The 19909-nt window shown below is 35.9% G+C and overlaps 1 protein-coding gene across 1 annotated transcript in view; it reads left to right on the top strand.

Annotated features, from left to right (window-relative positions):
• Positions 1-19909, top strand: part of SPAG16 (sperm associated antigen 16) — a 1041622-nt gene that overhangs the window by 692799 nt on the left and 328914 nt on the right. The window contains exon 14 of the mRNA XM_044241541.1: positions 17959-18024. Within this exon, the coding sequence (XP_044097476.1) occupies positions 17959-18024 (66 nt within the window). The remainder of the gene's footprint in view (positions 1-17958; positions 18025-19909) is intronic.

The raw sequence follows: 19909 nt of genomic DNA on the forward strand, positions 1-19909 counted from the left end.
TTGGTTTTCTTTTTCAACATTCCTCTGGCTGTTTGGGGTCTTTTCTGGTTCCATATATATTTTAGGATTATTTGTTCCATTTCTTTGAAAAAAAATTGATGGTATTTTGATAGGGATTGTGTTAAATGTGTAGATTGCTTTAGGTAGCATAGACATTTTCACAATATTTCTTCTTTCAATCCATGAGCATGGAACTTTTTTCCATTTCTTTGTGCCCTCCTCAGTTTATTTCATGAGTACTTTATAGTTTTCTGAGTATAGAATCTTTGACTATTTGGCTAGGTTTATTTCTAGGAATCTTATGGTTTGGGTGCAATTATAAATGGGATCAAATCCTTAATTTCTTTCTTCTATCTTGCTGTTGAAGATATGCAACTGAGTTCTATGCATTGATTTTATATCCTGACATTTTACTGATATCCTGTATAAGTTCTAGGAGTTTTGGAGTGGAGTCTTTTAGGTTTTCCACATAAAGTATCATATCATCTGCAAAGAGTAAGAGTTTGTCTTCTTCTTTGCCAAATTGGATGCCTTTTATTTCTTTTGTTGTCTGATTATCGAGGCTAGGACTTCTAGTACTATGTTAAATAGCAGTGGTGATAGTGGACATCCCTTCTATGTTACTGAGCTTAGAGGAGCTAAATCTCTCAGTTTTTCCCCTTTGAGAATGCTATTTGCTGTGGGATTTTCATAGATGGCTTTGATATTGAGGTATGTACCCTCTATGCCTACACTGTGAAGTGTTTCGATCAAGAAAGGATGCTGTAGGGGTACCTAGGTGGCTCAGTTGGTTAAGTGTCTGCCTTTGGCTCAGTTTATGATCCCAGGGTCCTGGAATCAAGCCCCATATCGGGCTCTCTGCTCAGTGAGGAGCCTGTTTTTCTCTCTCCCTCTGCCTGCTGCTCTGCATACTTGTGTGCACTCTCTTTCTCTCTGTCAAATAAATAAATAAAATATTAAAACAAAACAAAAAGATGCTGCAGTAGTCAATTTTTTCAGCATCTATTGAGAGTATCATATGATTATTGTTCCTTCTTTTATTAATGTATTGTATCACATTGATTGTTTTGTGGTTATTGAATCAACCTTATAGCGCAAGAATAAATCCTACTTGGTTGTGGTGAATAATCCTTTTAATGTACTGTTGGATCCTATCGGCTAGTATTTTGGTGAGAATTTTCACATCAGTTTTCATCAAAGATATTGTTCTGTAATTCCCCTTTTTGATAGGGTTTTTGTCTGGTTTTGGGATCAAGGTAATGCTGTCCTCATAAAATGAGTTTGGAAATTTTACTTCCATTTCTATTTCTTAGAACAGTTTCAGGAGAATAGGTATTAATTCTTCTTTAAATGTTTGGTAGAATTCCCCTGGGAAGCCATCTGGCGCTGAGCTCTTGTTTGTTTGGAGGTTTTTGATGACTGCTTCAATCTCCTGACTGGTTATGGGTCTGTTCAGATTTTTCATTTCCTCCTGGTTCAGTTTTGGTAGTTTTTACGTCTTTAGGAATGCATCCATTTCTTCCAGGTTGTCAAATTTGCTGGCATATAGTTGCTCATAATATGTTCTCATGATTGTATTTCTTTGGTATTGGTTGTGATCTCTCCTCTTTCATTCATGATTTTATTAATTTGGGTCCTTTCTCTTTTCTTTTTGGTAAGTGTGGCCAGGGGTTTATCAATCTTATAAATCCTTTCAAAGAACCAGCTCCTAGTTTCATTGATTTTTTTCCTACTGTTCTTTTGGTTTCTATTTCATTGATTACTGTTCTGATCTTTATTGTTTCTCTTCTCCTGCTGGGTTTAGGCTTTCTTTGTTCATATTTCAGGTCCTTGAGGTGTAGGCTTAGGTTGTATACTTGAGATCTTTCTTGTTTCTTGAGAAAGGTTTATATTGGTATATATTTTCCTCTTGGGATTGACTTTGCTGTGTCCCAAAGATTTTGAACAGTTGTGTTTTCATTTTCATTTGTTTCCATGAATTTTTTTCAATTTTTCTTTAATTTCCTGGTTGACCCATTCATTCTTTAGTAGGAAGCTCTTTAGTCTCCATGTATTTGAGTTCTTTCCAGCTTGTGTTTGAGTTCTAGTTTCAGAGCATTGTGATCTGAAAATATGCAGGGAATGATCCCAAGCTTTTGGTACTGAACTCTAGATCTGATGTCTTACTAATGTGCATATTGATTAGGTCCCTAGCCATCTGTATTGCCTCTTGTTCTTTTTTTTCAGGTGAGTTTTTTCTCCTTGTCATTTTATCTAGATAAGAAGATGAATAAGAGAACAAAATACTGAAAGGCTAGCAACAACCCAGGAAAAAATACACTGACCAAATTGGAAGAGACCCGAAACCAGGAGAAGAAAGCAGGGGAGATTATATATATATATGTATACATATATATATATATATATATATATATATATATATATTAGACTGGTGAATAGGACAGAGCCACACACTTGATTCTGGGTGTATTTTGGTCTGTTATAAGAAGCTGCCTCCCAAAATTTTAAAGAAAGAAAAATGTATATATACAAAAATAATGGTAAACACGATGAAGGGATGGAATATGATTGTAAAGATGAAAATTAAAAATGATTCTAAAAAAGGAATTGGTAAGAAGTTGGTTGAAAAAAACAAAAAGAAAAAAAAAAGAAAAAGGAGAGAATGTGATCAGGCTGGAAACTAGGACAAAGTCATGTGTGAGATTTAGGATATATTTTGATCTGTTAGAAGAAACTGTATCCCAGAATTTTAAAGAAAGAAAAACCTATATGTATACAAAAAATAAGGCTAAATACAATGAAGGGATAGAATATAAGTGTAACATTGAAGATTTTAAAAAGATTTTTAAAAAGGTATTGATAAGATAAAATGGTTAAAAAACATTAAAATAGGAAAGAGGAAAAAATAGAATAAGAAAACAAATAAAATTTTAAAAATTTAACTTTGAATGAATAAAGAATCACAGGAAAAATGCCATGAATTCCATATGCTGTATTCCTGTATATCTGAAGTTTTGCAGTCTCATTGACCAGTGAACTTGATCTTGGCTGGATGTTCTTGTTGAACTTCTGGGGGAGGGGACTGTTGCATTGATTCTCATATGTCTTTGCCCAAGGCAAAATTGCACCACCCTTGCCAGGGGCCAGGCTAAGCAATCTGCTTGGGTTTGCTCTCCGTAGCTTTTGTTCCCTGAGTGCTTTCCATATAGCTTTGCACGACAGGAATGAAAATGGCGGCTTCCCAATCTCTGGTACTGGAGGAGCTGAGAGCTTGGGGGTTCCACTCCTCAGTGTGTCTTCAGAGAAAAGCAGTCAATCATGCCCATCTCCCTGGTCTCTGGCTGCACTCCATGCTAACCCAGCCTGTGACTGAACTTTTCTATCTCTTGCACATGGCCCCATTTGGAGTCTCTAAACCCAGCAGATTCCTGCAGCATGCTCCTGCACTGCTCCTCTGGGGGGAGGTAGGAGGATGTATCCTTGGATCTGCCACTTGTGGAATCCTTACTCAAAGAGTAGTGGCCCGACTGTGCCTTGGATCATGGCTTAAGGTAACCCTGAGCTGAGAGTCCACTCCTCAGCTCTATCTCTGCAGCTAGCCTCCCTGCTCTGATACCTGGGAGCTTGGCCACACACAGACACCCCTGGTCTTTCTTTGACCCTGAGGGTCCTGAGACTACACTGTCCCCAGGAGGGCTCCACCCCCTGCTTAGCCTCTGGAGCAATGTCCCTCAGTGAAGCAGAATTCTAAAAGTTCTGATTTTGTGCTCTGCTGCTCTACCACTTGCTGGGAGCAGTCCCCTCCCCCCACAGTCTATCTTCCCATGTGTCTCCTGGGATTCACTTTTTTGCACATCCTACATTCCAGACAATGGTCACTTTTCTGTTCCTAGAATTGCTGCCCTTCTCTTTGATCTCCTGTTTTGATAATGTAAGAGTTCAGAATTGTTTGATAACTATCTAGCTGAACTCCTAGGACCTGATGATATTAGGTCTCCTGCTCTTCCACCATCTTGCTCCTCCTCTCTCTGTTACTTATTTTTATTAATTACATTCTTTTAGCAGTCAGACTTCAGACTCAGAAAATCTAGGAGCTGGAGATCAGAGTGATGATACTGCCTTTTTTTTTTTTTAACCCAAACCCTGAACCAACACATTTTGCATGTGGTTTAGATGAGAAAAGAGAATTTAGAAAAGCAAATTAATTCTGACTAGTTTAAGTGGCTATTTAGGTCTCTAAATTACACAAAATAGTGTATGTAGTTGGAGGAATATGGGCTTTGCAATCGTTCAAATTGGATTTGAATCTATGTTTGTCACTCCTTGCCGCGTAAATGTGGGCAATTTACTTAACCTCTTGGTGTCTCTGTCTCTTCATTCTTAAAAAGGGGATAATAGTATTTATGATAATATTTTTGTAATAAATAAATTACATCACTTAATATATGAGACTCGTGGGGCACCTGGCATGTGGTAAACAAAAGTGAAGGAGACCGAGGAATATTGGCAGCAGAATGACCGGAAGATCTGAAGTCTTAAAACCACCACCAAGACTCCAGTAGGAGATCTTGGTCCCAGAAATGTCTCAAATAAGTCCTACAGAGCAAACAAGCCTTTTTAAAGAATGCTAACCACAGGAAAGCTACTCTAATCTTTTTTTTTTTTTTTTTTTTTTTTTAATGAATGACTTAAGGTAACAGTGTTATAATGGCCCTTTTTGTTAATAAAATTCTTCAAGACACAAATTACTTAGGTCAAAGTACTCCAACCCTCACCTAACAGCTGCTTCCCTAATCATAGGCAAATTTCTCTAAGCAGAATCACTTGGCACTCAAACCAAACTCACCAGAAAGACTTGGGGAAAAACAAACAAACAAACAAACAAACAAACAAAAAGAGGTGACTAGGCACACCCATGGGTCTCTGTTACTGTGGGTCTGAAGTGCATTTCCAACCATTCCCAGGTGATGTTGGGTCCAGGACCACAGTTTGACCACACATATGAGGAAAGTTTTCTTAGATGCTTTCAAATGTAATGTAAAATATCAAGTAATATAAAATGAATGGAAACATTTATTTACATAAAAAATTAAATGGTAAAAGAGCATGTATATAGTTAAGGTAATCACTGTCTCTTTTCTCTATCCCCTCACTGAAAAACAATTCAACTGAGACCTCTCCAGAAGTTGGATCCTCCCAGAAGTAGGATCACACCAAGACTCTAATCTGCATACTGCATTAAATCCTTCAATTAACTTTTATGTTACAGAAAATCACTTGTTGTTGGTTAAAATGTGTCCCCCAAAAAAGATATGTTAGAGTCCTCACCTGCAATACTCGTGAATTGTACTGGATTGTAAGCAGAGTCTTTGCATATGTAAGTGTTTAACATAAGATCATACTGAAGTAGGGAGGCGGTGTCCTTGTAATAAGATGGAAGCACGGATGGCAATGCCATGTGAACATGGAGTCAGAGTTTGGAACACTGCATCTGCAAGCCAAGAACTCTTAAGGATTTCCAGCCATCACCATAAACTGAGAGGGAGGCATAGATAGAATGTATTCTTCATCAGAGTCCTCAAAAGGAGCCTGTGCTGCTGATACTTGTCTCAGACCTCTAGCCTCTAGAACTGTGAGAGAATAAATTTCTTTCATTTTATGCCACCCCATGTGGTACTTTGTTACAGCAGCTCTAGGAAACTAATACAGCCTTCTATAGCCTTCTACACCAGGACCTACAAGATTTTCAGCCTACCTCTTAAATTTGCTGCAGATCTCAATATTTTTGTATTGTGCTTTTCTCTCCCACTCATTTTATTTTTTCATCCTTAGGAGGGCAGCACTAATGGAAGGATGCTAGAAGAAGGTAGGGCAAGTGTCATCATCTCAGCCTGAAGTCATTAGAACTCAAGGAAGTTGTACCACTATAGAAGTCCTCTTCGGACCATTTCCCTCTGGCTCTGCATCAGATTTCTCCAGGTCAGGGTCCTCTTTTAATTATCCTGCACCCTTAGTTTCAACATCCTGGCTAGATTCCTTATTCCTTATTTCTGGCTCTGATTTTTGGCTTTCCTCTTGGCTTCTCTTGCCCCTTGCTCTGGGCTCTGACACCCTTTGCAGTGTCTGGCAGCTGGACTTGCTAAAACTTTCCATTTGCCCTTCCATTTTGGCTCTTGCCCCTTGGATTTATCCAGTTCATCCCGGTCTATTCCTGAGTCCACTCTTAACAATGTTAACAATCTCCTCCTTGTGTTTTCATTGCAAAGTCCACTCCCCTTTGTGTCTTCAATCTAAGATCTTTTACATCATTCTCCACTATTTTTCTTCCTTTCTCCATAACCCCTTACTTCCAAGGCCCTGATAGATTGACTCTTCCTATTACTTCAGTTTTTCTATTTTCAGGCTGTGGTTCCACTTCCTCTGCTCAGTAATCTCCGTACCTTTGCCCTTTCCTCTTTCTTGTCATGTCTTCTGTCTTCAGGACATCATCCCATATTCATCATTGTCTTTAATACTTTTTCCACTTTGTTGTTCCTTTCACTGTTGCCTGACACAGTGAGTCTCAACACTGTCTTGTTTACAGTAACTAGGTTTCCTGTAAATGCCCAACTTAAATGTTTTCCACACAAACTACACAAGGCTGGTGGTTTTACATGCAGAGTTTTGTTTTATTAATGCAGGAAAATTTAGATAGTTTGTCAAGGAAAAGGTATTTCTACAGACAACTTTGGTTCATTTGATGCTGCCTATTCTACCCAGTCTCTGTTCTACTTAATCACTGTGATAGACATATTGTGACAAAAGCTCATTTTCATCAAAAGAAATTCCCAGAGGGTTTGCTGCTTTGATGAAATGGAATAATTAAATACAGTCTAAAGGAGGGTGGTTGGAAATATATATAATAAAAATTTAGTCAGTTTTCATGCTACTGGGAACATTTTTCAAACCCTCGCTTCTAAATGGCACTTAGACAGAACTCCATGTGAAAGCTTTATCTCCTTCTAGAAAAAAAAAAAAAGCTGGTTTCTTCAGCAATTCAATCTAGAACAAAGAAATAAAAAATACTATGTACTAAAAAAAATCCACAGCAGAAATTATGTAGATGCAAGGCAAACTAACATTAATAAATGAAGCTAATTAGACTTGATTTGCATATTTAACTCATCTTAATTACACATGGATTCAGCAAACATTTTAAAAGCTGCAATCAATCTTTCACAGACATGGTTAGTTATTTATATGAAATAACAAAAACCAGGATCCTTGTTAATGATTATTCTGTTTCCAATTTTTATGCCAGTGAGATTGTTTCAGTAATAATAATAGAGTATGCCTTTCTTTAACAATTTGTAAACCTATGAGGTTAAATTTCTTTGCTTTCACAAAGTTATTAAAAAATTTGTAGCAAATCTGAATGTTATATAAATTATTATATTAAATATTTGACCCTGTTCAATTAAGAAAAGGACTTTTATAAAATTCTTGGACATTAATTTTAAACTTGATAATTAAGGTAGTAGCTATAATAGAAACATCTACATCTAGCTGGTAATGAGTAGGATATTTTTCTCACAGATGGTATAAACTTTAATTCTGCTCATCTTTGGACAGAGTTTGCTTTGTCTTTGATAGAAATTTTCTTTGCTCATAAAATTTGAAATAAAAATGCAGAGAATACAATTATACAATATAATTCTCTTTAACTTCAGTAAGTTTTATTTAGGTAAATTTTCTTAAATATTTTAGGTATTTTACTTTAAGTAATTATTTTCTAGAAATATATACAAGAATACAGCTATGAGGAGACAGTGCTTCTGTATTGTGACATGAGGGTTTAGCAGGGCTGATGAGGTTCCTGAGTGGAGATAGTGCTATGGTCAGGAAACAATGTACATAAAACCTTTTTCTCTGCAACTGTCAAATGGGGGTGAAATTCAATGATTAGGGAGGGCTCCACTTCCTAGAGTTCTCCATGAGGATTCTTTCATAAAATAAAAAATTTTGAAAGGTTAACCCTTTCATCCTGAAAAGGTGGAGATCAAGTGGTGAAGGAAAGAAAAGTTGGTGAAGGGCAAACTTACCAAACTTGCTTAGTAACTTGCCAGAAAATGACCCAGGTGTGTCTGTGTGTGTATACTATTTCAAAAATATTTATTGCATAGCTCTTACAAGCCAACTCATCTCTGCAGTTAACATTATGAAATGATGAATATAATAGATGTCCTCTCTGCTATAACAGAACTTGTAATCTGCATATTGTTATTATGTAATAATTATCATTTACTGAGAGTTGGCCATGTCCCAGGCAGCAATATAAGCATTTTACACGAGTTAACTTCAATCCTCACAATGACACTCTCATGTAGATACTCATATTATTTCTATTTTACGGATGAAAAACTGAGACTCGCAGTTTTTCATTCCAAGGACATATTAAGTGGCAAAGCCCAAATTCACATCCAAGCAGTGTTACTCCAATCCCTGTTCTCTTAACCATTACATTATATATATGCATAATATTCCTTTGTTTAGATGTGTGCTCAAATATGGCATAAAATTCAACTTTTCATTTTGAAATTGTATATTAGCCCAAAGTACATTGATATAGTATATGTAAGTTCTATATGTAAAACAATAAATACTATAAAATAATATCACAGCAACCAGCTAATGCCCCAATATCTATTGTACTCCTAGAATAGTCTATGAATATTGGAATCAAGATATCTTTGGCCCTTTGGTTTGGACTGAATTGTGTCCTTTCAAATTTATATGTTGAAGTCCTAACTCTAGTACTTTGAAATGTGACTGTATTGGGAAATTGGGTCTTTAAAGAGGTGACTAAGGTTAAATGAGGTCATTGGGATGGGCCCTATTCCAATCTGATCTTATAAGAAGAGCAGATTAGATCACAGACACATGCAGAGGTAAGACCATGTGAAGATACAGGGAGAAGATGGCCTTCTACAAGTTGAGGCAAGGCCTTAGAAAGAAACTAACCCTGCCAATATCTTGATCTTGTATTCTAGCCTCCAAAACAGTGAGATATCATTTTTTCATATCCTTTTTTGTTGTTTAAGGCACCAGTCTCTGGCACTTTGTTATGGTGGCCCTAGCCAACTAAAACACCCTTAGTTCTCTCTATAGTGTCAACAGATAAGACCACCAGTCAATATCTGAAACCAAAAAAACCATATTTATCATATACTTCTGTGAAGAAGAGTTATACTAATTGAGCAGACCCAATTGCTGATTTTATATCCAGTTTTTGTGGAGAGTTTATTGTGGAAAGTTAATTATAGAGGTAGGAGTGGATTAGGTCAGTCTTAGAAGAGTTTTTTGTGTTGATTATTAAGACTTAGTTTTTGTCTGTTATTGAGGTGGAAGAAGGTTAATATGAGCTTTAGGTACATGTCCACTATAGTGAATTTTTGGCCAGTTGGCTGAATTTCAAATCATGAATCTGATGCTATTTGGCTTTTCAAGAAGTGTTCACAGAAGTTAGTTGTCATTGATTAATTAGATAGTTTCAAAACCAATTCTGCTTGTTTACTTGTAAGCAGGGCTATAGAACTGTTACTAATTGATTGGACAAGTTTACAACTAGTTCTAGAGTTTGTTACCATGACAGTGAATCTTTTCCTAGGAAAGTGGTGATTTTCTTTTTAATTCTCAGTGGCCAACAAAATATAAATAGAACAAGAAATAGAAAAGACTACAAATTAACTTACAATTAGTAATATCTCTTATTTGTGTAGGCATTATGCTACTTCTTTACACAAATTTCTCCAACTATAAATGGGAATTTAAATATTGCCAGTTTCATAGGGTACAGATGAAAAGAGTTACTGTATATAAAATAATAAGTGTTGTATTTATATAAATGAGAAATATGACAATCACTTTCCAATGAGCTGAATTTTAAACCCTTCAATTTTATTCTAGTATCACATTTTTTATCACTACAGTATGCATCCTCTCTTATAAAATGCTCAATAGTATGATTTCTTTTACCCAAGAATTGAGGTAGATAACATGACACAGTAAAGAAAAGTGAATGTATGTGCACAAACTATCCCAGGAGATACACAAAAGACTAAACTATTACAGTGGTTGAGTTTGGGATGGTCTGAAATAGGAGACTAACTTTTCATTAGATAGTCTCCTATATTATTTAAGTTTTCAACCATATTCCTATATCTCTTCTCCAATAAAATAATGTTAATAAAAAATGTTGGGATATTTTTAGTTAGAAGGGCATGAGGGAACTTTCTGAAGTGATAGGAATGATGTATATCTTAATCTAAATGGCAGTTACACAGATACATACACAGATAAAAATTCTATCTATATATGATAAAAATTCATTGAGTTAAGCCCCCAGGATTTGTGCATTTTCCTGTGCCTAAGTTTTATGTTGTATGCCACTAAAGACATTTTAACACATTAAAAAGACATTTTAAAAGATAGCTTTATTAAAAACAAGAGCAAAACTATGAGTTGGGGAGGCTTATTTTATATTTTTTATTGTTGGTTTTTTTTTCCCCCCAAAGAATATTGAATCCATTGGTCAAATAATTAAGTTCTTATAAGGAGAAAATAAGTTAGTGAATATTAGTTCTTTAATGATTTTAGTGCTGGTATTTTTGGCTACTTGGTTTATGACTATTTGTAATTTTATGTTTTATGATTATGATTTTATAGTAGAACTAATTTTTAAGAGTTTTTAAGCTCTTCTTTTGTCTTGAGTATTAGGCTTCTAACAAGTATTATTTTAATATTTTTTCAGCTTTTCACATGGCACTATTAATAGTAAAAAGTTTTTAGTAAGACTAATCTTCCTGCATACGGTTTATGTCAGTCAAGTAAGGCTAGGTTGTGTACAGTAACATACAATCTCCAAAACACAGCTCTATTTATATGTCACTCTGGGTCTGTGTCCTCCATGGGTTGGAAGGTGAGGTTCTGCTCACTGACTCCCCTAGGATCAAGAGTGATCTAGCAGGCACTTTAAATGTTCTGGTGCTAGACAGGTGGAGTTGGAGAGAACAGGAGAGGAGTATTATATGTCATTTTCACTCACTACTCTTGGGCCAGATATCATTATGTGTCACCACACAACCATGGGGGACGGCAGGGTTGAGGGGAGCAAAATGTGCACATCTAAAGAAAGGAAAAACATTGGGAAAATTTGGCAAATGGCATTGAAATCTGCCTCTACCTTTCTCCCTTCAAATTCTTGCACATTGAGGGATAGATGACTTTGTAATTACAACAGAGAGGAGTTACTGTCTTGCCTTTGGCACTCTTTCCATGATGGATTAGTGCTTCTGTTTTCTCATACCTAGAATGGGTTACAGTAGTACCCATGTCATTGAATTGTGAGGATTAAATGTAATTAAATGAATTGTGAGGATTAAATGTAATAATAAATAATGCACTTAGCACAAGGCTTTAGTTATGTAGTAAACACCGAGTAAATGTAAAGCTGTCTCCTTCCCCCTGGAGTCAACAACTATCTCCATGTACTTGTTTAGAGACAATGACAGAGTCAATGGGTAAATATGCGACTGGGTTAGAACCATGTTGTGAAAAAGGAGTTGAGAGGAATAAGACTGTGCACGTTACATGACATGACTAATCAAAATGAAAGTAAATATTGTGAAGAAGAGCCAGCTGTTTATCAAAATGAGATATCTGGTGAGGGTAGTTTGGTTTTTTTTTTTTTTTTTTTTTCCAATTTTCAGTTGTGATCACTCTGTAACTGTTTACTTTTTTACTCAACAACTGTTTATTAAATCCTACCACAGCTGTCTTGGGCCTTGGGGATAATAAGACTGGTGACAGGATAAGTAAGTTTCAAACAAGTTTCTCTTGTGGAACTATATACCAGTAGGAAGAAACTAATAATAAATAAGGAAGTAAATTCTTAAATGATTTTAGTTCATGATGAATGATATGAAAAAAATAAAACAGGGTGGTGTATTTGCTGGGTACCAACACTTACAGGAAGCCCAGGTAAGCCCCAGAGTTCAGGAGCTTAACACATTGGAAGCTTAGTTCTCACTGATAGAATGTCCAGTTAGAAAATCCTGATTGGTGGCTTTTCTCTTTATGGTAGTTCAGAAACTCAGACTAGTTTCATTTGTGCTTTTGCATCTTCCAGAACATTTCTGTGTACAGTCTACAAGCAGACAAAAATAAAGACCTTAAAGGATTGTGTGGGGTATTTTAAGGGCCAGGCCTAAATGCAACTTTTTTTCATGGTTGCACACATCACACTGGACAGAACTCAGTCACATGGTTAACACCTGACCTCAAGTCTGGCTGAGTGCCCACGAGAAAAAGGAAAGGGATTTCATGAAAGTTTCTGCCACTGTAGGAAAGGACTCAGGAGAGGAGGCAGGAGTATTAGATATTAGACATCATTGAAAATGTTTTTGAGTTGAAAGAAGAATGGGAAGAAGGACAAGGAAGTGCATTTAGCTACATGAGAACATCCAAGGTAGAGAAAACAGGTTGTTCAAAGGCAGAAACATCCTAGGCCTGTTAGAAGAAGGCTAATGGGACTATGTTATTTTTGTGTCTATCTTTAGTTATTTATTTATCCTGACAGGAAACAGGAGATTTCTGGATCAGTGATCAGACTGTTTATTTACTCACTGAGCAGCTTATGTTGATTTGCCATTTCTGCATTCCCCATGGAGAGACACTGTGAGAGCCAGGTGTACCCCACAAGTACAGTGGAGTCATATATCATAGAAAGGAACCCCCAAATTATGAAAGTCAGAGCCCTTGTGCCCCCTCCAAGGAGACAAGGTGACAGGGAGAGAGGAAGGAGAGAATCTTTTTTGGAAATGTAAACAGATCCTCTCTGGGAAGAGAAAAGCCTCTAAGCTTGCAAGGCCTGAAATATAAAGGAATACCTCAGAGGGACATGCACCTAAATCTCTTCACAGATCTCTTGTCTTTAGGTTTGGATTGCTATTCAATCATCCTTTAAACCAGGTGTGGTGCTTTTTGCTCAGAAAGCCCTGACCATACAGAAACATAAAAATATTCATGAAACACAGTGTATGAGAAGCAAGAATGGTAAAGGATGAGGTGAGTTAGGCAGACAGGAGCCAAATAATATGGAGTCTTTGAAACAAGGTAAAGAGTTTGGAATTTATTCTGAGTATGATAGTAATTGTTCAGGTGACTCTTACCAGGAGCATGGCGTGATCTGATCCAGGTTTTATTGATCACTCCACTGTGAGCAGGAGATGAGGAGTTGGCGGAGAGTAGGAGTAAGGAGACCAGTAAGAATGCTCCTGCTGTCTTTGGGCTCAGTATGATAGCTGAATTCCTGCACAAAGTAGTAATGGTAAAAAGGGACAGAAGTGGGCAGAGTAGGGCTTTATGTTGAAGAAAAGGCTGATGTGCTGGATGAGGGATGTATGGGGATTGGGGTAGAAGGAGAAGTATTCTAATTCTCATGTTCATGATTGCCTAAGGTTTTTGTTTGTTTGTTTGTTTCTTTGAGCAAGTGGTAGTGCCATTTATTTAGAGGAAAAGACTCAGCAAGAATGAAGACAGGCAGTTGAGAAGCAGTAAGTCAAAATGTCTGCATCAGAAAGGATGAATACCCAACTTTTGTATCAACATGGATGGGACTGGAAGAGATGATGCTGAGTGAAATAAGTCAAGCAGAAAGAGTCAATTATCATATGGTTTCACTTATTTGTGGAGAATAAGAAATAACACAGAGGACATGGGGAGATGGAGAGGAGAAGGGAGTTGAGGGAAATTGGGGGGGAGGTGAACCATGAGAGACTATGGACTCTGAAAAACAATCTGAGGGTTTTGAAGGGGCGGGGGTGGGAAGTTGGGTGAACCTGGTGGTGGTTATTATGGAGGGCACGTATTGCATGGAACACTGGGTGTGGTGCATAAACAATAAATTCTGGTACACTGAATAGAAATTTAAAAAAATGATTTTGCATATTATATCTCACATTCAGTATCACCAGCAGGAAACAGATGACACATGGAGTAAACTCAAGTTGAATGTTTACAGAAGTGTGAATAGGGTTAAGGGAACAAAGTCCTCAAGGGCTAGCAACAACAGGAAGCCTGAGGGGTCAGGGAAAGGAGAACATTACTGGACAAGGTGGAGCTGTAGCCATGGGAGAGGGCCCACATAACATGAGCAATGGAATTAGGTAGAAAACAGGACCACTGACAAAATCACAGTTGAACAGGAAGGGAGCTAAAGTGGCCATTTTTCTGCCCTCTATATCTTTCTGCTCTTTCATATACTGCTGGTGCTTCCCTCTGGCTGGAAGTCATCAGCATTTCCATGGTTTATGTTGCAGGTTAAGAGCTGATATTTGTTAAACTCTCACTTTGTGCTAGGCAGTCCACGAACATAATGTCCAATGAGGTAATGATATTTAACCTCTAGGTTTGTTTTGAGAATTAAATGAGGCAACAGAAGCACAGTGAAGGGAAGCAATTTGTTTAAGGTCTACAGCTATCAGATAGCAGATCCAAGAATTAAGTCCCAGACATGTCTGTCCCCAGGGCCAGTGATAGCTAAAATCACTGCCCATAGCTTTTCTGAGAGAAATGAATACTGGAGCAATGACATGTTGGGTCACATGGGTTTTTTTTCTTATAAGACTCTTCCCTCTTTTACATCTCTTTTTTCCACTTCTTTGAAAGAAAACAATTCTGACAAGAATTCATCAAAGAAGATATTCCAAATTTTAACATCCCGGTTTGGGTATTGCTTTTGATTAAGGCTGTTTGCAGACTAGAATATTAGTAACCCACATATTCCCTATACCACAAAAAGAGTAGACTCACTTTTATCTTGGGAACAAAGCTGGATAGAAAAGCTTTTTTTTTTTTTTTTTAACTTTTCTTAATTCATGAAACATTTATCTTCAAGTCAGGTTTTGTTTTAGCACACAAATGTGGTCCGTCAGCATTTCCATTATAACCCCATATTTCCAGGGCTTTACAAGAGTGCCTTAGAGATTCCACTTTGAATTAAAACTTGGCATTCAGGATTTGAATCAGAAAACTCCATTTTCCTTAACAATTAATCAAAGAGTTTAGAGATTTCTCACTTTAGAAGAGCACCAAGTGTAAAACTTTTATAATGCAAAAAACATTTTGCTAATTTAAATATTTATCTTTTAAATATTAGCCCCCACTATGCAGGTATAATATTATATAACTATATATGATATTAATTCTCAAGGAAAATTAACTATAAAAATTCCTAAGATAATATATGAAAGCTAATTATGGCATCTTATACTGTGCCTTTTTGGCTTTGTAAGTAATTTATTTCTACTGTGGAAATTTAGAGGATTTGAAGTTCTCAGCATAATTGGATTAAAGTTATAGCAGTATCAAGATAGTGAACCAGAATAACATGAGCAGGGGAGAGGGATCCTGAAAGAGTGCCATAGTATTTCAACATATTTTTGTGAAATTTAAATTCCTGTGGGGAAATTTTGCATTCAGTGAAAAGGGATAAAGAGCATGTATTAATTATGTGAATAAATATCTGAAATTTAACTTGCTGAACATAATGGCAATAGTGAGGACTAAATAGAGCTTAGTTATTAAGCCTTTCCAGCTTTGCTTAGTTCCAAACTATCACATGAATGTCCTATAACTGTGATGAGACATGATGATGATACTCTTTCATATCTCATTTTGTAATCTTTGCTGTACTCTTTCCTCCATCCATAAAGGTTTAGGACTAAGTAAATACCACGTAGTGAATCAGAGTAGATGAAGCCTTTTAGTAACAGTACTCTCCTGATTTACATCTCTCCATCCACACTGACTTCCTTACTATTGCAGAAACACACAAGATAAATTCCCATCTTTGAAACACTAGCTCTACCTATTCTTTCTTCCCGAAATGCTTTTCCTCCAGATATCTCCTTGGCTTGTTTCCATCCTTGTTCAAACCTTACTTTTTGAATGTATCAAACCATATCATTCTTCTTGATAATGTGGTTTGCCCTTAGCTCCTTAATCTCAAAACTCATGATACTCCTTACCCTGTTTGACTTTTCTTCTTTTCACAAGAACTTGTGATCTTCTAACACACTTTATATCTTTTAAAAATATTTTTATCTTAATAGATATTTTTATTTAATAGATATTTAATAGATATTTTTACAATATCTATTCCCACCTTCTCCCCTTATAAAGTAACGTTGATGAAGACACGGTTCTTTGTTTTATTCACTGACAGATCCTAAGCACCTAGAATTGTGCCTGACATAGATTAATTGCTCAAAAATATTTGTTGAATGAATTCATTGTTGAATTTTAAATCTAAATTTTAGCCCATAACAAGAATCTACAAACAATATTCCAGATATAACTCTCTACTTTGGTTCTTCTATAATATTTGTGTTATTTCCCTAAGATAATTAAGAATGCCCTTTGAAAATTGGTGTTAAAATGAAAACTCCCCACATTTAAATTCCTTGTGTAGGGCGCCTGGGTGGCTCAGTGGGTTAAGCCTCTGCTTTCAGCTCAGGCCATGATCCCAGGGGCCTGGGATCGAGTCCCGCATCGGGCTCTCTGCTCAGCGGGGAGCCTGCTTCTCCTCTTCTCTGTCTGTCTCTCTGCCTACTTGTGATCTCTCTCTCTGTCAAATAAATAAATAAAATATTTAAAAAATCTCCTTGTATAATGTGTTATGGGTCAAATTTGCTTGAAATAATTTAAACTGATGTTTTAAAATTTTTATAGTTAATTTTTAGTTATTTGGAAAAAATGACCTGAATGGGTAGATGTGAAATAGTTTTCATAAAACAAATGCTTAGTTTGTGTTAAAAATACTAATGTACATGGTTTATAACATTTTTATACATATATTGATAATGCCAGGACTGAAAACTCAGGAATTAAAACATGATCTCATAATCTAAAACAAACTAACAAAAAACCACCTACAACCCCAGCAGTGATGGAAATGATGTGCTGAAAACAAGTACCCTCTTCAGGGCTTCACTACTTGGCCCCATGGCTTGAAAACTATACTAATTGCAAGATGGAATCATTTAGTGAAACTTCACCACCAGCTCAATAGAATAAGAGTGAGGATACTAGAATTTCAGTGCCCAGACAAGCACTGAAGACACACTCACCAGCACAGCCTTGACTGATTCTGAAAGGTAGCTGATAGCAAAAGCTAGCATTTTTTAAACATGAGAATGTATTAACTTTATTATTTGATGAAAGCAATACTTTTTTGGGGGGACAAGGGTGGTAATAAGCAGTTTGTTTGGTTGCTATTCCAGGAAGTAGAAGTAAAAAAGCAAAGAGTGAGCTAAAGAAGAGAGCAAACCCAGTAAAGGATACATTCTTGATCCAGTTACCCTGTGGGCAACTTAGACTAAATACTTCAGAGGACCCTCTGATGAATAATTGTAGAACACACTGCCTTAGAAACATTCCTTTAAACAGCCCTGTCCAGTAGGATTTTCTGATGATGGAAATGTTCTATATTACATCATCTGCTATAATAGCCACTTGGAAGATGGCTAGTATGACTGAGGAATTGATTTTTTTAATCTTAATTAATTTAAATGTAGGTAGTCATATCTACGACTGGGTAGTGACTACTTGATTGGACAACTCAGCTCCAAGGGATCAAAGTTTCAGGTATTAATCATTAATTTCCATCCCCCATTTGTCAAGGTATATGGGGGAATGGGTATTAACTATGTCATACTTCCAGCCTAGCCTGCATGGAGGCTAAGATATCTGCCAGGGTTGGGGAGAAATCCCTGAAGAAGAAAAGTTGAGAGGAATATACTGCCCCAGTATAAGGAAACTTAGCATAATACTTTAAAACAAATAAAATTAATTGCCTTTTGATTTATTTCACATACTGAGTGAAATTGACTTGATTTTATTTCTGCTGTGTCTTCTTAGGGTAACTGTGAGCAGTCACTTTACGGTCACATGCATTCTATCAACGATGCCACCTTCACTCCTAGGGTGAGTTCAGTTCTCCCAATAAATTCTTTTAATATTTCATATACACAAATTAATTTTATTAAAACAGAGTCCTAGGGTAAAATGGTAAGTTAACAGGGTAAAGAGAACAAATTTAGGAATTATGACAATGAAAAAATATATCGATAGTTTGGATTTTAGAAATTTAAAAAACACACACAATATACAGTGGTAGGAACAACCACATTTTTAAAAGCTTCTTGTGGGATATAAACTTATAAATATTAATGTAGAATCATAAAAATAATGAAAATGCTTGAAAGGAAACCCAAGAATAAAAAAGGCATCAAAGAAAAATACTTTCTTCAGGTTAAAACAGAGCAACCTTGATTTGACAGCTTTTCAATTACTCACTGAAAGGTTTCAATTCTATCTTTCTTCAAATAAGCTTGATGACATAGCAGAAGTGTTTGTCCACAGCTTGAGGTATTCAGTTATCAGGATGATTTCACCAGCTATGAAGATTATTAAACACTGCTTTGAGTTGCTAAGGTAATTGAGGTTGTCTTTAAAAGGGTACAGATAGTACTCATGGAAGGATGATTTAAGTTTGTTCTTTCTCAGATGAAAGCTATTTGACTGATAGATGACCTCTCAAGTCCTTTCAAACTCTATGATTTAATTATAGCTAACATTTTAATTTGTCTCTAAATGCCCAGGAGATTGTGAATCTTAATTCCATACCCTCTTCTTTCCCAATTAGCTAAAAAAATTAATCTGATAGATTACCTACCTCTAACTTCAAAATGACAGCATCGTCAAAATTCTGATACTGTCATGCTGTTATTATTCTTTTAGACAGAAGAAAAATGTTCACTAAAAATTATTTCTTCTAAAGGAATGTTATTTGCTCCAACTAAAATTGTGCTGGTGCATTGTGAATGACACCTTGAACATTAGTGATGGGCTCAACTACAATTATATTTTAACAAATTCATCTTATTAAGGAATATCCATTTAATTAACTCTATTGAGCCAATATATTATGGATTAGTACTAGGTACCAAGTGAAATTTTATTTTTAGCAGAACATAGAGCCATTTAAGCACTGTGAACCCATATGATATAGGATATTTATGCTAAAAATCTATTAAATGGCTTATAGCTTCACTTATCCTAAGGAAATTAAATGGAAGCTAAAATGAAATAAATTATTTTATGAGTCAAGCATTTTATTTTGGTAAGCCATAGCATAGCTAAAAAAGACATACCATTTAACATCCCAATAATAAAATTAATAAATATAAAATTAACCAAATTAAATCTATTCATTTAGCAATCAAGGGAAACATACATTAAGTACACATAATTAAAAGGCAAGATGATGAATATGAGGTCCTTGTGTCCAGTATCAATGTGACTAACCTGTTTTTGTTTATACATTTTGTCCATACTAAAGGACTTATCCACACTATTCCAAATCAATATCCCCAAGCTTCATTAAATGCTTCCATTAACTCTTCTTTGCTGTAAATGTTTGATAACTATTAGGAAAATGATATTTTATGATGATGACTGATACTCATGGGTGAAATTTTTGGTTATATATGTCAGTTGTTTTGAAAACTGTTTCATTTCACATACTTTCCAAGGAACGTCAAGAGATTAGGAGGTAGCAGTGACTGAAAGAGCACAAAGACTTTTACTCAAGGACATGGCACTGGGACAGAGTTTACATTCAAACAAACTATCAAACAAAGCTGTTTTAATAAGTGCATTATAAAGTGCATATATAGCAGGCAGAAACTTGAATTATTTAGAACTAGACTTGCTAATATTTGATTCCTTTAGGGATACGACTTCAAGTTGCACCACTAGGTAAAAATGCATTTAGATATTTATATAAACAATTTTAGGAAAATTCTAC

This window comes from Neovison vison, chromosome 3, assembly GCF_020171115.1.
Source record: "Neovison vison isolate M4711 chromosome 3, ASM_NN_V1, whole genome shotgun sequence".
Lineage (NCBI taxonomy): Eukaryota > Metazoa > Chordata > Mammalia > Carnivora > Mustelidae > Neogale > Neogale vison.